The sequence below is a fragment of the Leucoraja erinacea genome, chromosome 17 (assembly GCF_028641065.1).
Source record: "Leucoraja erinacea ecotype New England chromosome 17, Leri_hhj_1, whole genome shotgun sequence".
NCBI lineage: Eukaryota > Metazoa > Chordata > Chondrichthyes > Rajiformes > Rajidae > Leucoraja > Leucoraja erinaceus.
This window is the reverse complement of record NC_073393.1, coordinates 4264662-4286735: the sequence shown is the minus strand read 5'-3', so window position 1 is coordinate 4286735 and position 22074 is coordinate 4264662. Positions and strand designations below refer to the sequence as shown.

At 45.5% G+C, this 22074-nt stretch overlaps 1 protein-coding gene across 3 annotated transcripts in view; it reads left to right on the top strand.

Moving 5' to 3' along the window:
* The window catches only part of znf423 (zinc finger protein 423), a 356073-nt gene that overhangs the window by 55219 nt on the left and 278780 nt on the right, over positions 1 to 22074 (top strand). For all 3 annotated transcript variants that reach the window (XM_055648398.1, XM_055648399.1, XM_055648397.1), the window contains exon 2: positions 1116 to 1175. In XM_055648398.1, coding sequence (XP_055504373.1) covers positions 1116 to 1175 — 60 coding nt within the window. The remainder of the gene's footprint in view (positions 1 to 1115; positions 1176 to 22074) is intronic.

Below are 22074 nucleotides of genomic sequence, written 5' to 3'. Positions count from 1 at the left end.
GTCCTATATTCATGGCTTTACTTTTCAAGTCTGATTGCCAAAGATGAAGGTAGACAAAATTGCTGGATAAACTCAGCGGGTGCGGCAGCATCTATGGAGCGATGGAAATAGGCGACGTTTCGGGCCGAAACCCATCTTCAGACTCCAAAGATGATTTTGGACATTCCTTCGCTCCATAGATGCTTCCTCACCCGCTGAGTTTCTCCAGCATTTTTGTCTAGCTTGGACTTCTTACAATCATTTTTACTTTTTTGAATACCTTCTGCAATAAAATGCAAAAAAAAAAACAATCAAAGGTCCATGGGCAAGTCAGCCTAAGGTGCTCTGATGGTGCAACGTAGAAAATGGTTTCTTATTCTTTAGGTTAGAGATACAGCGCGGAAACAGACCCTTTGGCCCACCAACCAGCAATCTCTTCACACTAACACTATTCTGCACACACTAGGGACAATTTACAATTAGACCAAGCCAATTAACCTACAAACCTGTATGTCTTTGGAGTGTGGGAGGAAAGCTGTGCAGGTCACAGGGAGAATGTACAAACTCCGTGCAGCCACAGGGAGAGAGGTTGGACAAACTGGATTTGAAATGCTGGATAGAAGTATATAAAATGACAAGAGGCATAGATAGGGTAGGCACTTGCACCTTTTTATCCCCCAGGGTGGAAATATAAAAATACTAGAGGACGCAGTTTAGTTTAGTTTGGAGATACAGCGTGGAAACAGGCCCTTTGGCCCACCGAGTCCGTGCCGACCCCCATACACTAGCACCATTCCACACACATTAGGGACAATTTACAATTATACCAAATCCAATTAACCTACAAACCAGTGTACGTCTTTGGAGTGTGGGAGGAAACCGGAAAAATCCCATGCAGGTCACGGGGAGAACGTGCCAACTCTGTGCAGACAAATACCTGTAGTCAGGATCGAACCCGGATCCATGGCGCTGTAAGGCAGCAACTCTACTGCTGTGCCACCCTTACTGTATGTGCACTTCTGTGGATATGAGCCTCGTAGCTCGTGTACCTCCCAATTGTATGCCTTATCTGTTGGACCTTACACCAGCCGGGAATGAACAGTAACTCAAATGCCCTTCTCTGTTTTATTTTCTAGTTGAAGAAAGTGAATCTTCAGAATTTGACTTAAATTGGGACGCGACAACTGTGCAAACAGGTAACGTCACTTCATTAAAATAATGCAAAACCATGTTAAAATGTTCCAATGTGCACTTGATGGTGCGTATAATTATAAATGCTGTATTGAATCCTTATGTTGGATCATTTCTAGGGATGATGAATACCTACTGTTATAGAAGATAAAACAGGGCAGCACAGGAACGGGCTCTTTGGCCCATCGTTTTTGTGTCGAACATGATGCCAAGTTAGACAAAAGTGCTGGAGAAACTCAGCGGGATGCTGCAGCATCTGTGGAGCGAAGGAAATAGGCAACATTTCGGGCCGAAACTCTAAGGAAGGAAATAGGCAACGTTTCGGGACGAAACCCTTAGGGTTTCGGGACGAAACCCTTAGGGTTTCGGCCCGAAACGTTGCCTATTTCCTTCGCTCCACAGATGCTGCTGCACCCGCTGAGTTTCTCCAGCACTTTTGTCTACCTTCTATTTTCCAGCATCTGCAGTTCCTTCTTAAACACAATGCCAAGTTAGACTGATCTCATCAGCCTCTACACGATCCATATCCCTCTATTCCCCGCACTTCCATCCAAAAGCGTCTTGAAGAACACCATCATATCTGACTCTAGCACTACCCTTGGCAATGTGTTATAAGACTTGTGTGTAAAAAAAACATGCCCTGCCACATCTCTATGAAATGTTTCCCCCTCTCACCTTATAGCTATGCCCTCTGGTGTTGGACATTTCCACCCTGAGGAAAAAGGTTCTGACTGAATGGAGCAGCTGGGTTTGTACACTCTGGAATTTAGAAGGATGAGAGGGTATCTCATAGAAACATATAAGATTGTTAAGGGCTTTGACACGCTAGAGGCAGGAAACATGTTCCCGATGTTGGGGGAGTCCAGAACCAGGGGCCACAGTTAAGAATAAGGAGTAAGCCTTTTAGAACGGAAACGAGGAAACACTTTTTCTCACAGAGAGTGGGGAGTCTGTGGAATTCTCTGCCTCAGAGGGCGGTGGAGGCAGGTTCTCTGGATGCTTTCAAGAGAGAGCTAGATAGAGCCCTTACAAATAGCAGAGTCAGGGGGACATGGGGAGAAGGCAGGATCGGGGTACTGATTGGGGATGATCAGCCATGATCACATTGAATGGCGGTGCTGGCTCGAAGGGCCGAATGGCCTACTCCTGCATCTATTGTCTATTGTCTACTCTATCTGTGCCTTGCATCATTTTATATGCTTTGATCAAGTCTCCCCTCAACCTCTGAAGTTCCAGAGAAAACAATGCAAGTTTATCCAACCTCTCCTTGCAGCTCTAGTACAGGCAGCATCTGAGTTAGCTTAAAGGGCCTGTCCCACTGCCGGGTGCCGGCAGTCGCCGAAAAAATTGCGCAAGTGGGACAGGCCCTTTAGTTCATTAACTTGACAGTTTAATCGATAAATTGATAACGTTTGTATAGCTGTCTCGTGGCAGGATTGGTACTAACCTGTTCCTTTTCAAAAAAGTGTTATTGAAAGTTAGTTTTTAAGAAGGAACTGCAGATGCTGGAAAATCGAAGGTAGACAAAAGTGCTGGAGAAACTCAGCGGGTTCTTCAAGGTTTCGGCCTGAAACGTTGCCTATTTCCTTCACTCCATAGATGCTGCTGCACCCGCTGAGTTTCTCCAGCACTTTTGCCTACCTTATTGAAAGTTAGCTTGGCTCCAGTTTTAAGAGAATTAAGTTTCTTTACTGCATTAACTTGGAACCTGAGAACCTGTGATGTTAGCTAACCTGGTTGACAGTACCAATAGAATAATTTGATCTCCTGAATAGTAAGTGAGGATGTGATGATTTGAAATTCAAAAAATTTAGACACTCTGGGATTTTTTTCAGTGAAGCTGTATAAAACCATTCCAACTTTGTTGAAAGAGTGCAACACGTGGTTGTGCTTTAATATTTTAGTGCAAACAATGAAACGTGGACATATCAGAAATTATTATCTGAAATCTGATTTGACACGTATGCCATTAAGGTGGATTAACTGTAGGGAAAAAAACCCATAGATGCATATTCTCCTCTCACACTGGAATAGTGTTGGAGCAACGAAGGACTGCAGATGCTGGTTTACAAAATAATACACAAAGTGCTGAAGAAGGGTCCCAACCCGAAACGTCACCTATTCATGTTTTGTGTCGTGCAGTCTAGAGATACAGCATGGAAACACCGACCAGCGATTCCCACACACTTACACTATCCTACACACACTGGGGACCATTTACAATTATAACAAGCCAATTAGTCTGCAAACCAGTGCGTCTTTGGAGTGTGGGAGAAAACCGGAACACCCGGAGAAAACCCACGCAGGTCGCAGGAAGAACGTACAAACTCCGTGCAGACAAGCACCCGTACTCAGGATCGAACCCTAGTGTCTGGCGCTGTGAGGCAGCAACTCTACCGCTGCGCCACCGTGCTGCCATGTTCTCCAGAGATGCCCCTGACCTGCTGAATTACTCCAGCACTTTGTGTCTTTCTTTGCAGTTGCCTTGTATCTATGTACACCATTCTGATTTTGGTGTGGCAGCTATTTATCTAGAGATGCACGCTGAGATACTATATCCAGTTAAGGACTTGTGCAGATGTATAACTAATATTGACATTTCATATGGAGAGAGACAAAAGAGAGACTGCAGATTCTGGAATATGGAGCAAAAGTCAACCTGCTGGAGGAACTCGACGGGACTGGCAGCATCTGTGGAGGCAGAAGAATAGCTGACCTTTCGGGTCAAAACCCTACATCAGGAGTCACGACTGGGACTCAATCCAAAATGTTGACTATCCCTCTGCTTCCACAGATACTGCCTGACCTGATGAGTTCTTCCAGCAGTTTGCTCATTGGCATGCCATGTGCTGTGTTGATGTTGCAGCTGAATACCTTCACAATATTAGAGGAGCAAGTAGTCTTAATGTAGAAACAAGGAACTGCAGATGCTGGTTTGATCAATTTCCCTCCTGGTTTGATCAATTTCCCTCGTATCGTAAAAAAGACCCAAAGTGCTGGCGTAACTCAGAGGGTCAAACAGCAATCCTGGAGAACATGGATAGATGATGTGTTGGGTCGGGATCTTTCTTATTGATTGTCTGAGAGAGGATGTCGCGTTGGGGGGGTGGAGGGGGAGGTAGGGGGAAGAAAGCTGGAAGAGAGACAAGCCAAGAGAAAGATAGACACAAAGTGCTTGAGTAACTCAACGGGTCAGGCAGCATCTCTGAAGTAACAAGGATGTGTGATGTTGCGGATCAGGACCCTTCCACCATTTTGAAGAAGGGACCCGACGTGAAACGTTACCCATCCTTTTTTTTTTCTTCTCTGGAGATACTGCCTGATCTGCTGAGTTACTCCAGCACTTTGTGTCTATCTTTGGTATAAACCAGCATCTGCAGGTCCTTGTTTCTCTAGAGGCAGCACAAAGCGTGGCAGGTAATCAGTGAACACAGGCGAGCGCGCGGGCGTTGATAGGCAGATGGTTGGAACAAAGGCCAGAGATTGAAACAGAAGATGTGAGACAAAGGGATTGAAGAGACGCTAATTGTGAAGCCAGGGGAAGGAATGCGGGGGAGCAGGGGGTAGAAATAGGTGCGAGTCTGGGAGGGAACTCTCACACAGAGAGTTGTGAGTCTGTGGAATTTTATATAGGTGCACAACCTTTTATCCGAAATTCCAAATAACGAAAAGCTCCGAATAGCGGACATTTTTTCGGTCCTTGAAGACGTTCACCAAGACGGGCGGCCCGCAGAGGTGACAGCGGAACCTCGGGTCGGTCCTCGAAGAAAGGGGAACTAAATCCCCATTCATAAAAGAGAAGGTGAGGGTATATTGCGCAGGAGGGTTAATAATTGACAATCTGCTGCTGCCTGCCCGCTGAGTTAAAAAGTTCCCACGGTACACTCAAGATACACAGTGTATCGTGAGTCTACCGTGGGAACGTTTTAACTCAGCGGGCAGGCAACAGCAGATTGTCGCTCCCTTCAGTTTCACCCCACCTACACCCCTCTGCTTCCAGGCCATGTGTGTGACCCCTTCCCTCCCCTCTCCAGCTCCCCGCCCATTGCACCGGCGCGGGGGCTTTGCACTGTCTTCACATCGGCGATGCCAGCAGGTCAGTGCCAGTCACCGGAGACGTCAGGACTAACGGGACACTGACCCCCAGGCCCACTGCAAGCACGGAGATCCCAGAGACCCACAGCCAGCAGCAACTCTAGCCCAGCCCCGTTCCAACTCCAGAGGAACCCGGGTGCGGATGAGGGGGCGCAGCTCGGGCTGTGGGCGAACTGCCACTTGTTGCCGTAGCGGCCCATCGGGGAGCGGGTTCCTCTGTAGTTGGAGTGGGAGGGGGGTATCGAGACACAGCGACCTTTGAGAATGGTGTGCAATCACTTCCAAAGTTCTGCCCACACAGTCAGTACACCTCTCCTACACTTGTCTCCTGCACTAAGATCATCTCGCAGAGAATGATCCCAGCCTAACCCTCCCTATTCTCTCCTATTCTGCAAGAAAAAACTACATTGAAGACTCAAACTCGCGATCGAGTAACTGCCGGGATCGAGGCGCAAACACGCGACCTTGCGGATATGAGCTGAGCACTCTACCACTGAGCCAGCCGTTAAAATCTACGCTAAAAATCTTCCATTCCGATAGCCGAAAAATTCCGAATTACGAAAAGTGTCTGGTCCCAAGGCTTTCGGATAAAAGGTTGTGCACCTGTATACTTCTATCCAGCATTGTTAAGGGCTTGGACATGCTAGAGGCAGGAAACATGTTCCTGATGTTGGGGAAGTCCAGAACCAGGGGCCACAGTTTAAGAAAAAGGGGTAAGCCATTTAGAACGGAGACAGGGAAACACTTTTTCTCACAGAGAGTGGGGAGTCTGTGGAATTCTCTGCCTCAGAGGGAGGTGGAGGCCGGTTCTCTGGATACTTTCAAGAGAGAGCTAGATAGGGCTCTTAAAGATAGTGGAGCCGGGGGATATGGGGGGAAGGCAGGAACGGGGTATTGATTGTGGATGATCAGCCGTGATTACATTGAATGGCTCGAAGGGCCGAATGGCCTCCTCCTGCAACTATTGTCTATTGTCTTTTGGAATGTGGGGGAGAAAGTGGAGGCGAAGGGAGGGGGGCATTGTTAGAGTTTACCAAATATGGGGAATTCAATGTTGGGTTTTAACCGACGATAGACACAAAAAGCTGGAGTAACTCAGCGGGACAGGCAGCTTCCCTGGAGAGAAGGAATAGGTGACTTTTGGGGTTGAGTCTCGACCCCAAAAGTCACCCATTCCTTCTCTCCAGAGATGCTGCCTGTCCCACTGAGTTACTCCAGCTTTTTGTGTCTTTCTTCAGTTTAAACCAGCATCTGCAGTTCCCTCCTACACTGTTTGGGTTGTAAGCTACCCAAGCGGAATACGAGGTGCTGTTTCCACCAGTTTGCGTGTGACTGCCTTGATGCTTGCTCACTGAGGCTTGAGCAGGTTTACCTTGCCGTAACCTAACTCGGCATCAGCATTCAAGTCAGCATTTGCTGCTCGGAGATCACTGGGGAGGGGGGGGGGGGGGGGGGGGCAAGGAACCTTGCGCGAGCACCAATTCTGGATATCGTGTGGGATTTTAAAACTTCTGATGTGTGTGTCTGTGTGAAGTTGCTACTAGAGAAAAGTTGTAACAAAGGGATGTGGAGAAAGACACTGCTGTAACTGCGAGATGTCTTTCGGCTTGATGCATGGCTAACACCCCTTGAATGGCTTCTATTGTCTACCCTGGGTTGTCTCTGGTCATTAGGGGTCAATGACTTCTTAGTTAAATGACACCTTCTTTTGAGGCATTGAAAACTAAAATAAAAATTGTGCACATAGTTATTTATCAGTGTGATTTCAATTAACATTGTGCGTATGACTCGTGTGTGTGCTTTTTACTTTTACAATATCAGGTTCTATTGGGTCCATTATTATATGAGTGGGAGTTAAAATGTGCATATTTAGGCATCTATGCTTGCGGAGTCAACTGTGGGACTACATTGAAGTGAATTGTACACTTAAGGGCCTGTCCCACTTGCATGCGTCTAGCGCGACCAAACGTGGATGCTTGAGGCGTACGGCCGCGCGGGGCCGGTCCCACTGCCAAGCGCGGAGGAGTATGGAGTTGTGGTCCCGACATCGCGCTGGGCTCCGAAAATCCCGCACTGTCTGAAATCTTCGCGTGCCAACGGCCTGTCGGCCCGCAGGCGCATTGAGGGCGTACGCAGCGTCTCGATGGCATACGCAGCGCCTTGACGTCGTACGCAGCGTCTTGACGGCGTACTGTTAGCGCGTTGCGTTACGCGATGACGTCACCGCCCGACGCCGCGCGGCGGCCAAATTCAGTCGGCCCGCCTCCTGGCCAGCTGATTGGTGAGTATGAAGTAAATTATGTCACGCGCGAACTTTGCGCGTACTTACCGCGGACTTCGTGCGAACTCCGCTTCCGTTTGATGGCGCTAGACGCATGCAATCGCATGCTGGTGGGACAGGCCCTTTACACTGGTTTCACGAGCAAGTGTATCTGTTTCATACTTGGCACAACCTTTTGTGCGTTAATGATCGTATTCGCTGTTTAAACCAAAATGTAATCAGAAGGGTCTCGACCCCGAAACGTCACCCATTCCTTCTATCCGGAGATTCTGCCTGTCCCGCTGAGTTACTCCAGCATTTTGTGCCCATGGTTTAAACCAGCATCTGCGGTTCCTTCATGCACATGAAATATGATTGTTTGTATTTGAAAAGACACAAAATGCTGGAGTAGCTCAGTGGGTCAGATAGCATCGCTGGAGTACATGGATGGGTAAAGTTTCAGAATCTCACCGATCCATGTTCTCCACAGATGCTGTCTCACCTGCTGAGTTACTCTATCAGTTTGTGACCATTTGTGTAAACCAGCATCTGCAGTTCCTTGTTTTTCTGTTTGTATTTAGCGAGGGAATTAGCAAATTAGTGAAACTGAGATAACATAGAACTAGTGTGGACGGATGATTGGTGGCCGGCGTGGATTCGGTGGGCCGAAGGAATTTTTAAGGCGGAGATTGATATATTCTTGAATAATAAGGGTGTCAGGGGTTATGGGGAGAAGGCAGGAGAATGGGGTGGAGAGTGAAAAATAGATCAGCCAAGATTGAATGGAGGAGTAGACTCAATGGGCCGAATGGCCTCATTCTGCTCCAATGTCTTACGAAGAGCCCCTATGACTAGAGAATAGGGCCTCACTGAGTGTGTAATCAGATGTGTGAATACAATGGGTTGTCTGAGATGATCGCTACATCGCATTGACCTCTGCGCCTCGCTGGGGCTTGCACAGGTTCTGGGGTCAACTTGAAATATTTAAAAATTGCTGGAAACTTGAAGTAAAAGCTGAAAATGCTGGAAGCATTGAGTAGGTCAGGCAATGTCTGTAGAAATAGCAAAAGGAATTAACGATTTGGGTCTAAAAACTTTTCATCAGAATTAGAGCTCTGACGAAGGGTCTTCAGCCTGAAACGTTAACTCTGTTTCTCTTTCCACAGATGCTGCCTGACCTGCTGAATGTTTCCTTTACTTCCCAGAATATTGTTTGCAGTTTCACTGTGGAATTAGAGTCTATGATCTCAGGTGGATAGATTAGGCACGTAAATGGCACCCTGGCCACACCCTCTCCTTCCCTCTCCCATCGGGCAAAAGAAGTGTGAAAAAACGCACACCTCCATATTCAGGGACAGTTTCTTCCCGGCTGTTATCAGGCAACTGAACCATCCTACGTCAACCAGAGAGCAGCGCTGAACTACTATCTACCTCATTGGTGAACCTCGGACTATCCTTGATCGGACTTATCCTGCACTAAACATTATTCCCTTACTGTGAAAAGCTCGATTGTAATGGGGCTTTTTCACGGGGCGACTTGACGCAAGATGTGACCAGAGTGAAGTGGTCGTGGTCTAGCACGATATCATACGATATAACAGGGGGGTAGACAAAGAGTTCCCACGGTACTCGACATTTCTGTTATTTGTGCGAGTGACCTGTCCATCTCCCGAGCTTTCCCGTTAAATCTTGAATGAACATTGTAAACTGTCAAGTGCAATTAAACCATCACGTGGCACAAATGATGTCATAATTTATTTTATGGCACTTAGAGACATGATTCCAACCTCAAACACAGAGGGTGTAAAAGCTGTCTGCGACTTTTTTACTTTGCAGCTGCAGGGCACAGACAGACTTATAAGAGAAGTTTAAGTTAACTGCAAAAACAGCACTTTTGCATCTATAGCATTGTATGTTTTTAAATCTTGGATAACATTAAATGGTTCTCCTGTTGATGAACTGATATATCGTTATATATACTCACATGAGCACCCGGGATACTCCGCAGCCTTCGTCTCCAGCAAGTTCCGTTTTCTCTCCCTGTTTCTATAACCCTCTCTGGATTTATCGTAAAGAATCTCGTTAAATTGGTACCATTCTACAAGTTCCCCCTCTTGTTCCCTGGAGAAGTTATATGGCCTTACCTTCTGCCATCTTCTCTTTACATAAGCGTCTGTAGAGGCTATTCCTACAACGGCTACTGGGGAGGCAATCTAAAATCCACCTTGCTCACCCTCTCCCTGCTCCAAGGAGCCCACAGGCAGTGTTATCTCTGGCATCTCCTGTTGCCTCTCCACCTGTCTCTCTTGCTGCGTCTCCTCCTCATTCTCCTGCATGGCAAAAACCTTTCTGACACGCTTTACCCCCTTTCTTTGAGCTTTTCTGGGAGCCATCTCTGGTGTTCCTGGTTAAAAAGATTCTCCAACAATGACAATGAGGTGGGACGTCCTCGATGGACACATGTTCCATTGGCAACATTGAGAACACCTTTTTTACTCACCTTCTGTCCCCTCTGTCCAGCTTCCGTGTTTACCGTTCGCAGGAGTTCCCACGGTAACCGCAAGAGTTACTACGGATATCGCACTGGCCACTACGTTCATAAAATGTTGCAATGCTCAACCACAAGTGTACGTCACTCTTGGAGAAATTCAGCTTACTTGAATTTTCTCCAGAGTACCCAAGTTACACGATTACCTGCCGTTAGCGCCACGGTGGTCCACGAATGCCGTACTGTTATCGCACGAGGTTCCCACGATGTTAAACTCTGGTTACCTCTTGCGTCAAGTCGCCCCGTGAAAAAGGGGTTTAATCATGTATAGTCTTTCCGCTGACTGGTTAGCACGCAACAAAAACATTTCACTGTACCTCGGTACATGTGACAATAGACTAAACTGAATCTGAAGTATCAAAGGAGGGGGAATTTCTTGATGCAACATGCTGATTGTCATGGAAATGATCTGCTCTGGAGAACTGTGAATATGCGATTTTTGTGGATATTAAAGACTAAGATTTAATGATTTTTAACACTAAGGGAATCGAGGCATGTGGACATTGGGGATATAGGCCTCCGGTTACATTTCATCACAATACAATTAACTAGTAATAAGGATTGTGGAGGCATTGTGCCCAAATCTAGAAGCATAGAGCCATACAGTATGGAGGCAGGTCCTTTAGTCTATAAAAGATAGACACAAAGTCTGGAGTAACTGTGGGTCAGGCAACACCGCTGGAGAGAAAGGATGGGGGATGTTTCACTTGGTGGAGTCACTTCTTCAGGCTGAAAATAAGAGGGTGAGAGTGGGGTGAGGATCTGGAGGCGGGAAAAGACCAGAGCCGGTCCCAAATGACCTTGGGCTTGGCGGTGCCTGATAGATCCATTGTTGATCAGGGCAGATGTGATCCCGAGAGAGAAACAATGTGGAGAATTGTGGATAGACACCAAAAAGCTGCAGTAACTCAGCGGGACAGGCAGCATCTCTGGAGAAAAGGAATAGGAGACGTTTCGGGTCGAGACCCTTCTTCGGACTTGTGGCGAATTGTGGAATTGGTATAACATGGAGGGGGGCGGAGGGGAGGGGAATGTAGGTAGAAGTTACTTAAAATTAATGAATTTGATGTTCATACCGCTGTGTTGTAAGTTACCAGAGCGAAATATGAGGTTCTGTTCCTCCAATTAGCGTGTGGCCTCACCCCAGCATTGGTCTCTCATGTCCCTACTGGCCTTCACGCACCTACACTAAGTCCAGTTCCCAGCCCATGACCTTTAGTCTTGTATGCCATGGCATAATCGTACAATAATTTTTATATTTTTAATTGTTCCACACACGCTAGTTTGTTGCAACTTTGCTTTACAATTAAACCCTTCTCACCTGGGTAGCATTCTCGCGATCCCTGCTGAACCCTTTCCAAAATCAATTTGTTTTTCCTAAGTTGCAAATCCCAGAACTAAACACTGTATTTCAGATGCAGTCTAAACTGAGCTTAATGCAACTTTAACTTCTACCCTGTTGGTAAATTGGTCCTCTTGAGATGAAGACAAGGATTCCTTTAGTTTTTAAATTTTTATACAGGTCTCAGAGAATCTTGAACCCTCTGCCTCTCTAGTTCTTTGAACCCCAAATCACTCCGCTCCTTCACAAACTAGCTCTTTCATCATTTAAAGAACACACTTCATCCTTTGAGAGACACAAAATGCTGGAGTTACTCAGCGGGACGGGCAGCATCTCTGGAGAGAAGGAATGGGTGACGTTTGGGGTCGAGACCCCAAACGTCACCCATTCCTCCTCTCCAGAGATGCTGCCCGTCCTGCTGAGTTACTCCAGCATTTTGTGTCTATCTTCGTTATAAACCAGCATCTGCAGTTCTTCCCTACACATTCTTTACCCTTTGATAGACACAAAATGCTGGAGTAACTCAGCAGGTCAGGCAGCTTCTCTGGAGAAGTAGGATGGTTGATGTTTTGGGTCGGGACCTTTCTCCAGACCTCACCTGAAACGTTGCCCATCCTTTTTGTCCAGATATGCTATCTGATCCACTGAGTTACTCCAGTACTTTGTGCCTATCTTCGGTATAAAGCAGCATCTGCAGTTCCATCCTACACAATGTTTCGAGGAAAATTGGCCAAACGCGGGCAGCTGGGGTAGTGTAGATGAAGCATCTTGGTTGGCATGGGCAAGTTGGGCTGAAGGGCCTGTATCCGTGCAGTATGACTATGATAGGGTTCAAATCTCACAGTAACTAGACAGTCTTTATTCTGAAGAAGGGCCTCGACCCGAAACGTCACCCATTCCTTCTCTCCAGAGATGCTGCCTGACCCGCTGAGTTACTCCAGCATTTTGTGTCTCTCAAAGGATAATGTATATTCTTTCAATGATGAGCGAGCTAGATATTGTGAAGGAGTTTAAAAATAGTCTTACACTTCAGACACTGTCGACATCTTCCACACTTGTGCCCTCACTAATGTTCTTTGGCAACTCTGGACCAGGCTGCCTCCGGATAAGGAAGGCTTGGCCTATTTAGTATATATTTTCATATTTTATATTTTATATTTTTATATAAATCTGCTTTTTATGCTATTAACTGCCTATGTTCTTACTGTTTTTAAATGGTATTTATGTTTAGACCTGTTTGTGTGTGTGTGTATGGAAAGCACTTTGGGTTGCATTCAATTGCATGAAAAGTGCTATATAAATAAAGTTATTATTATTATTATAAATAATATGGCAGGTGGGTTTGTTTTTCTAAGAGAGCAAATAGTGCATTAACATGCATTTCCAGTCCTCCGTATAAGGAGAAATGCAATGGAAAGCAACATCAAACACTTCAGGGTTAATTAAGAGTTCCCCTGCATAGCTTTAGCTTCATCAACAAGATTACCGTGTGTAAATAGATTTAATTTCCTTGCACTTAAATCTTCATGTGGTTAATTACAGCAACAACAATGCTTTTTCATTAGCGAGGAGGTCATTATTAGATGTGTCTGGCTACATTTATTATGAACAAGCGGGGTGTACCTTTTGGAAATGTCTGTGGAGACTGACTGGAAATGATGGAACTTTCTGCATTTTTTTTTCCTAAGTATCCAATTAAAGTACTTTTGAATTAGCATTGAAGCAGAAGGTGCCGATGCAAATTAAATGGATGAAAAAGGGTCCTGGGGAGAACCCTGTTAATTACTGTAAGATGCCTTTATTTCTTGTTTTCTTGGGTGCCTTTAAGCTTAATGTCCTTGCTACAATCAGTCTTGAACGTACACGTGAGCAGCTCTCCTGGGCAGCGTTACTGATGCCAGCCGTAGCGGAGAGAGAATCCAGCAAAACTCACTTTTAATTTGTGCGCTGCCAGTGATGTGAGTTACGCGATCGCTCTGTCGGTTTTGTCCCTTTGTTCATCTGAAGAAGGGTCCTGACCCGAAATGTCACCCATTCCTTCTCTCCAGAGATGCTTGAGTTACTCCAGCATTTTGTGTCCATCTTCAGTGTAAACCAGCATACGCAGTTCCTTCCTACTCATCTGTTTTCCATGGCCCAAGTTAGAATAATTATAGTGTAGGAGGTTACAGCAGATGCTGGTTTGCACCACGGGTAGACGCAAAATACTGGAGTAACTCAGCGGGACAGGCAGCATCTCTGGAGAGAAGGAATGGGTGACGTTACGGGTCGAGATCCTTCTTCAGACTTGTTCTTCAGAATAATCATAGGTTGTGACACTAAGCAGGGCTCTGCAAATAGAGGACAGTTTAGTTTAGAGATACAGCGCGGAAACAGGCCCTTGTGCCCACCAAGTCTGCACTGACCTGCGATCCCCGCACACTAACACTATCTGCACACACTAGGGACAATTTTACATTTATACCAAGCCAATTAACCTACAAACCTGCACGTCTTTACAGTATAGGTAGAAACCGGAGCATCCGGAGAAAACCACGTGGTCACGGGGAGAATGTACAAACTCCGTACTGACAGCACCCGTAGTGGGGATAGAACCCGGGTCACTGGCACCGTGAGGCAGCAACTCTACCGCTGTGCCACCGTGGCACTCAGTATGGAGGTTTTGTAATAAATTTCTGCAAGCCACAAACTTGTGTAGGATAGAGAGTAAATTAATAACACTATTGCAATAGCAGCTTGTTTTTTTTAATTTTATCTTCCTATTACGATAAGGCAGGGAGCAAATATAATAACTGTTAAATTAAATGCGATTACATTTTGATAAAGTTATATAAATACCTTCCTGAATTTGGAAAATTACCATTCTGGGATCTATCAATGACCTACTTGTGTGCCCGTATATAGGTTATCTATGATTATTAACAAAGGCCACCTCAGTATTACCTGGAAAGTTCAATTGCATTTTTAATTTGACCTTCAATCCAAAATATCTCCACTCTAACTGATTTTGTCAAGTGCATTTCAAAATAAGTAAATCCCTGTGATTATGACCAATAGTGCTGAATAATTGTATTTACAATATTAGACAATTGTTAAAGGAAGTGTATTGAAGGTTCACAACTGATTTTCCGGCAGCTGATGGCCCTGCACCTCCATTAATCCGGACAAAATCACGAGAGCGTTTGCATTTAGCGCACGCTGTTTTACGAAGCATACCTCCCTCCTGAAAGTGTTAATCGTTTACTTCTTCGTTAATTGTTAATTCCTCATTTAAGTTTCTAGCAGTCAGAGGTGCTTTGGAGACAAGGGAGGTGTATAATTAGCGGGTCAGAGGTTTAGTTTAGTTTAGAGATACAGCACGGAAACCGGCCCTTTGGCCCACCGGGTCCGCGCCGACCAGCGATCCCCGCGCATTAACACTACCCTACTGCCACTACGGACAATTTTTACATTTACCAAGCCAATTGACCTACAAACCTGTACGTCTTTGGAGTGTGGGAGGAAACCGAAGATCTCGGAGAAAACCCACGCAGGTCACGGGGAGAACGTGCAAACTCCGTACAGACAGCACCCGTAGTCAGGATCGAACCCGGGTTTCCGGCGCTGCATCCGCTGTAAGGCAGCAACTCTATCGCTGCGCCACCGTGACCGCCGTGAACTTTCCAGTTAACAATGAGGTGTATTGATTTATTATTTCGTGGCCTCTGTTGGTCTGGCAAAATGGATAATCTAGCGAGGCTCTGGAACCAAGGGTGCTGGAAAATCGATGGTGGACCTGTAGAAGAGTAATATATCCCAGATTAATAACACAACCATCCATTGGCCAGACTAAAGGAAATAAATTCAACTGGTACACTGCTGGCAAAACCTCCCTGTAATTACAATACCACTCGATGGGCTGAATGGCCTAATTCTTATGTCTTATGGTCTAATATTGGTCTAAGTCTTATTGTTTAAGAAGGCATAAGTTTCCTACATGGCTTATTTAACAGTGGAGAGTCAAGTATTTTAGACTTACGAGATATAGCTCAGTAAAAGGCCCTTCGACCCACTGAGGCAGCAGCGACCAGCAGTCCACAGTACACTATCTACACACACTTGGGACAATTAAGCAACGGTCCTGTACGTCTTTGGAGTGTGGGGGGAGACTGGAGGGCATGGAGAAAACCCACGCAGTCACAGGGAGAATGTCCAAACTCTGTACAGACAGCTCCCGTAGTCAGGATCGAACCAGGGTCTGTGGCGCTGTGCGGCAGCAACTCGACCTTTGTGCCACCCAAGTATTTGTCTGGCAAGTTTTATAAAAGGAAATGCAGAAGCAGGAGCCAACATTTCTACAACCTGAAGATTAACTTCACAAATTCTGTTGAAGAAAATATAATGGCCGACCCGACCTTTCCAAATCATGCTTTAATAAGGACAAGGCAAAGTCATGTATCCTGTATTGCAGCTCTGTCAGAATCATAGAAGGTGCCTTAAACGTTGCACATTCTCACTGTACCAGCAGGCATATTTTGTGTTCTAGTTTACTTTAGTTTAAAGATACAACGGGGGAACCAGGTCCTTCGGTTCACTGAGTCCCCGCCAACACCCTACACACGAGGGACAATTTACAATATTTTACCGAAGCCAATTAACCTACAAAATCAGTCTGTCTTTGGAGTGTGGGAAGAAACTGGAACACCCAGGGGAAAACCCACGCAGGTCGCAGGTAGAACGTACAAAGTCCATACAGACAGCACTCGTAGTCGGGATCGAACCCGGGTCTCTGGCGCTGTGAGGCATCATCTCTACCGCTGCGCCACCGTGCCGCCCCTGATTCTAATTGCACATTGTTTCAGTTACAATGAACAATGCCATTTTGAGGTGCACTGATGAAAGGGAAATGCCATCACTGGGCCAAGCTGGCAGCATAGCCACTTGTTAAAGGATGGAAATGTGCATGTGTTGTGGAAATACCCGCTCCCTCTGCTGCCAAACTACGTCAGATAGCTGACATCTCATTGTAATGCTGTTTTGCAGCAGGGTAGCACAACAGTCCATAGTATCTCTGCCACCTAATGCACTCCAGCTTTGGCTTTTACACCTCACGCTGCCTCGGCAAGGCCAGCAGCATAATCAAGAACGAGCTGCACCTTGGCCACTTCCTCTTCTCTCCTCTCCCATCGGCCAAAAGGTATAGAATTGTGAATACGCACACCTCCAGATTCAGGGACAGTTTCTTCCCAGCTGTTATCAGCCAACTGAACCATCCTACCACAACCAGTGAGCAGTGCTGAACTACTATCTATCTCATTGGTAACCCTCTGACTATCCTTGATCAGAATTTGCTGGTTTTACCTTGCACTAAACGTTATTCCCTTATCATGTATCTGTACACTGCAAATGGCTTGATTGTAATCATGTATTGTCTTTCTGCTGACTGGTTAGCATGCAACAAAAGCTTTTCACTGTACCTCGGTACATGTGACAATAAACTAAACTGATCAAGTGCGCAATACACAGAAGCTGGCGTTTCCTCGTCACAAGTAACATAATGTTCTTCCATCTGCCCTTGCAGCCTGCCGGGCAACAGGGCTTCCTGGCATTAGGTATCTCCAGGTGAGATGATGCACCTTTTATGGACAAGACAGGGACACAATTAGAACGAGAGACACTCTTAATGACATTCATTTGCTGCATAAGTAACAACTCGGATACATTTTTTTGTTCACTTCTGCAAGGGCCACCTTGAAAAGTTTCAATAACTGTTTGAATATTGTTATTAAATCAATGAGCATGCTGCATAATTTATGAGATGCATTTGAAAGAACGGTATTTGAAATTATTTTTCTCAAAGCAATTAGTGATCTGGGCTGCGCACCATGTAACATGTAGGTTAAAGTCTGCAATGCAACGACATTTGAATTTGGATGTAGACAAAAATTGCTGGAGAAACTCAGTGGGTGAGGCAGCATCTACGAAGAGAATGAATTGGCGACGTTTCGCGTCGAATTCTTTAAGTTGCTTTATTTTCTGCTTCCACCTACTCGTGAGGGAAGAAGTTGGAAATTTTGGAAATATTAATTTTAAGCTATTATGCCTTAAGATTTTGAAAGAATTTGATGGCAAAGAGGCTGGGGGGGGGGGGGGGGGGGGGGGGGGGGGGGGGGGGGGGGGTCCCAAAATAAGGGCATTGTCCCAAGACGTGGTATTGTACATATTATACATTCAAGAAAATTATTTTGAGGGTTGTTTAGTTTAGAGATGCAATATGAAGCAGGCTCTTTGGCCAACCGAGCCCACGCTGACCAACGTACACTAGCTCAGTTATCCTCGTCCTACACACTTGGGTCAATTTACGGAAGTCAATTATCCACCAAACCTGCGCCACTTTGGAATGTCGGAGGAAACCGGAGCACCCGGAGAAAACCCACGCCGGCCACGGGGAGAACTCCGTGCTGACAAGCACCCGTGGTCAGGATCGAACCCGGGTCCCTGGCGCTGTGAGGCAGCAACTCTACAAACTGCCACCACCCAGTTATGTCGATGATCCCACAAAAAGACAAGATGCCGTAATTAGCAATGAATTTATTTTTCACACAACCGCTGCAGTTGTTTCGTCTGCGTCTCTATTACCCATTGAGTAAAGCACGAGAGAGAAATTAAATCTTAAATTAATTGTCTTGACAGAAGCAATGATGTAAGGCAAATGGTGTGGATGAATGAAATTTGAAATAATGACAAGGAAATCCTTGAAATTCTCAATCGGTCAGGCAACATCTGCGGAGACCTCAGAAGAATTAAAATAATCAATAAATTGATCATTTATTGTATCTTCTGGCTGTGTTGTATACATTTGTTTGTTTTTATGGGTAATGAGAATTATTTGAAGGGTACATGAGACAGACATGTGTGAGATGAATTCCAGCTGTCCACACAATAAACATTTGAGCTTAAGTGAAATTTCAGCGCATGATTCAGTTTTTTACTGATTTTAAAAAGCAAAAGATTCACAGCAATTAAGGGAAGAAGTCGGGATTGAACCCAGGTCTCTGACGTAGGGCAGTAACTCTACTGCTGCGCCACCGTGCGTAATCTTGAACCATATTCATCCAGAATGGAGATGAATGCTCATCTCGAACACTAGGATCAGCAGAGGCTGGTTTACAAGGTACACAAAAATGCTGGAGAAACTCAGCGGGTGCAGCAGCATCTATGGAGCGAAGGAAATAGGCAACGTTTCAGCCCGAAACCCTGAAGGAAATAGGCAACTTTTCGGGCCACCTGCAGTTCCTTCTTAAACACTGGTTTACAAGGTGCTGGATATACTCAGTGGGTCAGGCAGCATCTGTGGAGGACATGGATAGGCGACATTTCGGGTCAGGTCTCCTCAGGCTTGTTTGTGGTAGGGGGGTGGGGGGAGAAAGCAACTAAAGAAGTAGGGATGGGATAAAGTCTGACAAGTGGTAGGCGGAGGGTGGGAGATTCAATCGGCAGATAGGTGGACAAAGGTCATATTTGAAAATGAAGACTAAAGGTTTGTAAGATGTAGTATAACAACATTTAAATGCCATTTGGACAGGTAAACATAGAAACATAGAAATTAGGTGCAGGAGTAGGCCATTCGGCCCTTCGAGCCTGCACCGCCATTCAATATGATCATGGCTGATCATCCAACTCAGTATCCCGTACCTGCCTTCTCTCCATACCCCCTGATCCCCTTAGCCACAAGGGCCACATCTAACTCCCTCTTAAATATAGCCAATGAACTGGCCTCAACTACCCTCTGTGGCAGAGAGTTCCAGAGATTCACCACTCTCTGCGTGAAAAAAAAAGTTCTTCTCATCTCTGGATGTACGTGGATAGAAAAGGTTTCAAGGGAAATGGGCCAAAACGCAGGCAGGTGGGACTAGTGTGTAGGTGGGGCATCTTGGTCGGCATGGGCAAGTTGGGCCGAAGGGCCTGTTCCCATTCTGTATGCCTCTGACTATAAGCTGCTGGGCATAATGAAGGCTCCGAAGATAAGATTATTAGATATGAAGGAATACAGAACATCTGGGAATGGACAAGAAAATGAACAGGGATGACCATTGCCACTGCGAATGACAGAGCAGGCTCGAGGTACTATGGGGGTGTTCACCCCTTTTCAAACGCAGAGAGATAGAGAGAAGAAACTGCGGAAGCTGGAATCTGAAGCAACGGACAATCTGCTGGAGGAACTCAGCAGGTCGATCAGCATCTGTATACAAAACTAAAACTGCAAAAGTTCTTGATACATGCTTAGTGTCTATACAATCAATAGAGTCACACTCAGCCATGTTTGCATCTATGATTTAGACAAACCACTCATGTGACCCCAAACGTTTCGACCCGATCATGATCATATTGAATGGCGATGCAGGTTCGCCGAATGGCCTACTCCTGCACCTATTTTCTATGTTTCTATGTTTCATCCAGCATTCCGGAGAATCCAATCCAGGGGGTTTATCCAACCTCATCGTGGCTAACATGATGATGATTGCCATCCCTTGATCCAGGCAGCATTCTGAAAAATAGTCAAGAAAACTGAATAGTGAAGATGTGAAACAGCTTTTATGGTCAACCTCTCCATGGTTTATAAAACATGTTTTATAAAGTGATGCATTAACCATATAACCATATAACAATTACAGCATGGAAACAGGCCACCTCGGCCCTACAAGTCCGTGCCGAACAACTTTTTTCCCTTAGTCCCACCTGCCTGCACTCATACCATAACCCTCCATTCCCTTCTCATCCATATGCCTATCCAATTTATTTTTAAATGATACCAACGAACCTGCCTCCACCACTTCCACTGGAAGCTCATTCCACTCCGCTACCACTCTCTGAGTAAAGAAGTTCCCTCTCATGTTACCCCTAAACTTCTGTCCCTTAATTCTGAAGTCATTAAAAAAAAAAAATTCTGGATACTTTTACAACTATAACAGTGTCACAAATGTGTGATGGGAATGACTGTGTTATGTTTGCACGATCAGCCTGAGATCTGTTTGAGGTGTTGTGCATTGGAGTCATTGAACTCTTCCATTTTAGATTTCTACTTGGCATTTCTTCAAGTTTTGAAAGGGCGACACGGTGGCGCAGCTGGTAGAGCTGCTGCCTCACAACGCCAGAGACCCGGGTTCAATCCTGACCTCGGGGGCTGTCTGTGTGGAGTTTAGAAACATAGAAACATTGAAAATAGGTGCAGGTGTAGGCTATTCAGCCCTTCGAGCCTGCACCGCCATTCAATATCATGGCTGATCATCCAACTCAGTATCCTGTACCCGCGTTCTATAGAAACATAGAAAATAGGTGCAAGACATAGAAAATAGGTGCTTTAGACTTTGGCCTTGCAGAGAGTGGTGTATATAAGTTTGCACTTTCACCCACCATGACCGCGTGGGTTTCCTCCGGGTGCTCTGGTTTCCTCCCACATCGCAAAGACGCATGTGTTCGTAGGATAATTGGCTGCTGTAAATAGTCCCTCGTACGTTGGAAGGGGTTGCCAAAGGGGGATAGCATATAACCAGAGTGAACTTGGTGATTGATGGTCGGTGGGCCGAAGGGCCTGTGCCCACGCTGTATCTCTAAGTACTAGATATTCCAGACTTGACTCTGGCCTTGCAGAGAGTGGTGTATATAAGTTATAAGTTGGGTACTGTACAAACAGGAGGTGAAGCAAGGCATATATTATTTATTGCTCTGTGGAATTGCATTTACTGCAAAATGAATATGTGTTCTCTGTTAGGTAAAGTACACCATTAAGGCCTGTTTTTATAGTATTCATTTATACCAGATATGAATAAATCAATAAACAGCATAAGGGTTGCAGCAAATGTTTTTCAGCATGTTTTCCTGACCACTTTTCTCCAATTTTGTTCTGCCTTCCTTGTGCTGTTAACTCCTTGAAGGAGTCTGGTTTCCGTGATCAATGTTTATGGTATTTTACCCGTAGTTTTTGATCAGCCCATGGATCCTTAGAGGAAAAAAAAAATTTTCTTTTTTATTGAAGAAAAAAACAGAATCAAGGGATATGGGGAAAAAGCAGGAACGGGGTACTGATTCTGGACGATCAGCCATGATCATGTTGGATGGCGGTGGTGGGTGGAAGGGCCGAATAGCCTACTCCTGTGCCTACTTTCTATGTTTCTTATAAAGGTCCAACAGTCACAGTCAGACAGCATGGAAACATGTCATTCGACACAGCCTGTCTTTACTGACCAAGGTGCCCCACCTATGCTAGTCCCACCTGCCTGTATGTGGCCCATATCTCTCTGGGCCTTTCCTATCCAATTTCTCATGTACCAGCACGGCATTCATTAAGAGTTATCATCGCCAGGTTTAAGCCGATAAACCGTCTGAAGAAGGGTCTCGACCGAAACGTCGCCCATTCCTTCTCTCCAGAGATGCTGCCTGTCCAGCTGAGTTACTCTAAATGTTGTGTCTATCTTCAGTTTAAACTAGCATCTGCAGTTCCTTCTTACACAACTGTTCTCATTTACTCATTTCCAAATACTTCCCACGTAACAGACTATTATTAGTAGTTAAAATAATTGTTTCATTTCTCCCCCCCACACATTTCACATCCAAGTAGTCAGCAATAATTGGAGTCATTGACAGAAGATGACTAAGAGATTAAGAGAGTTAATTGATGAA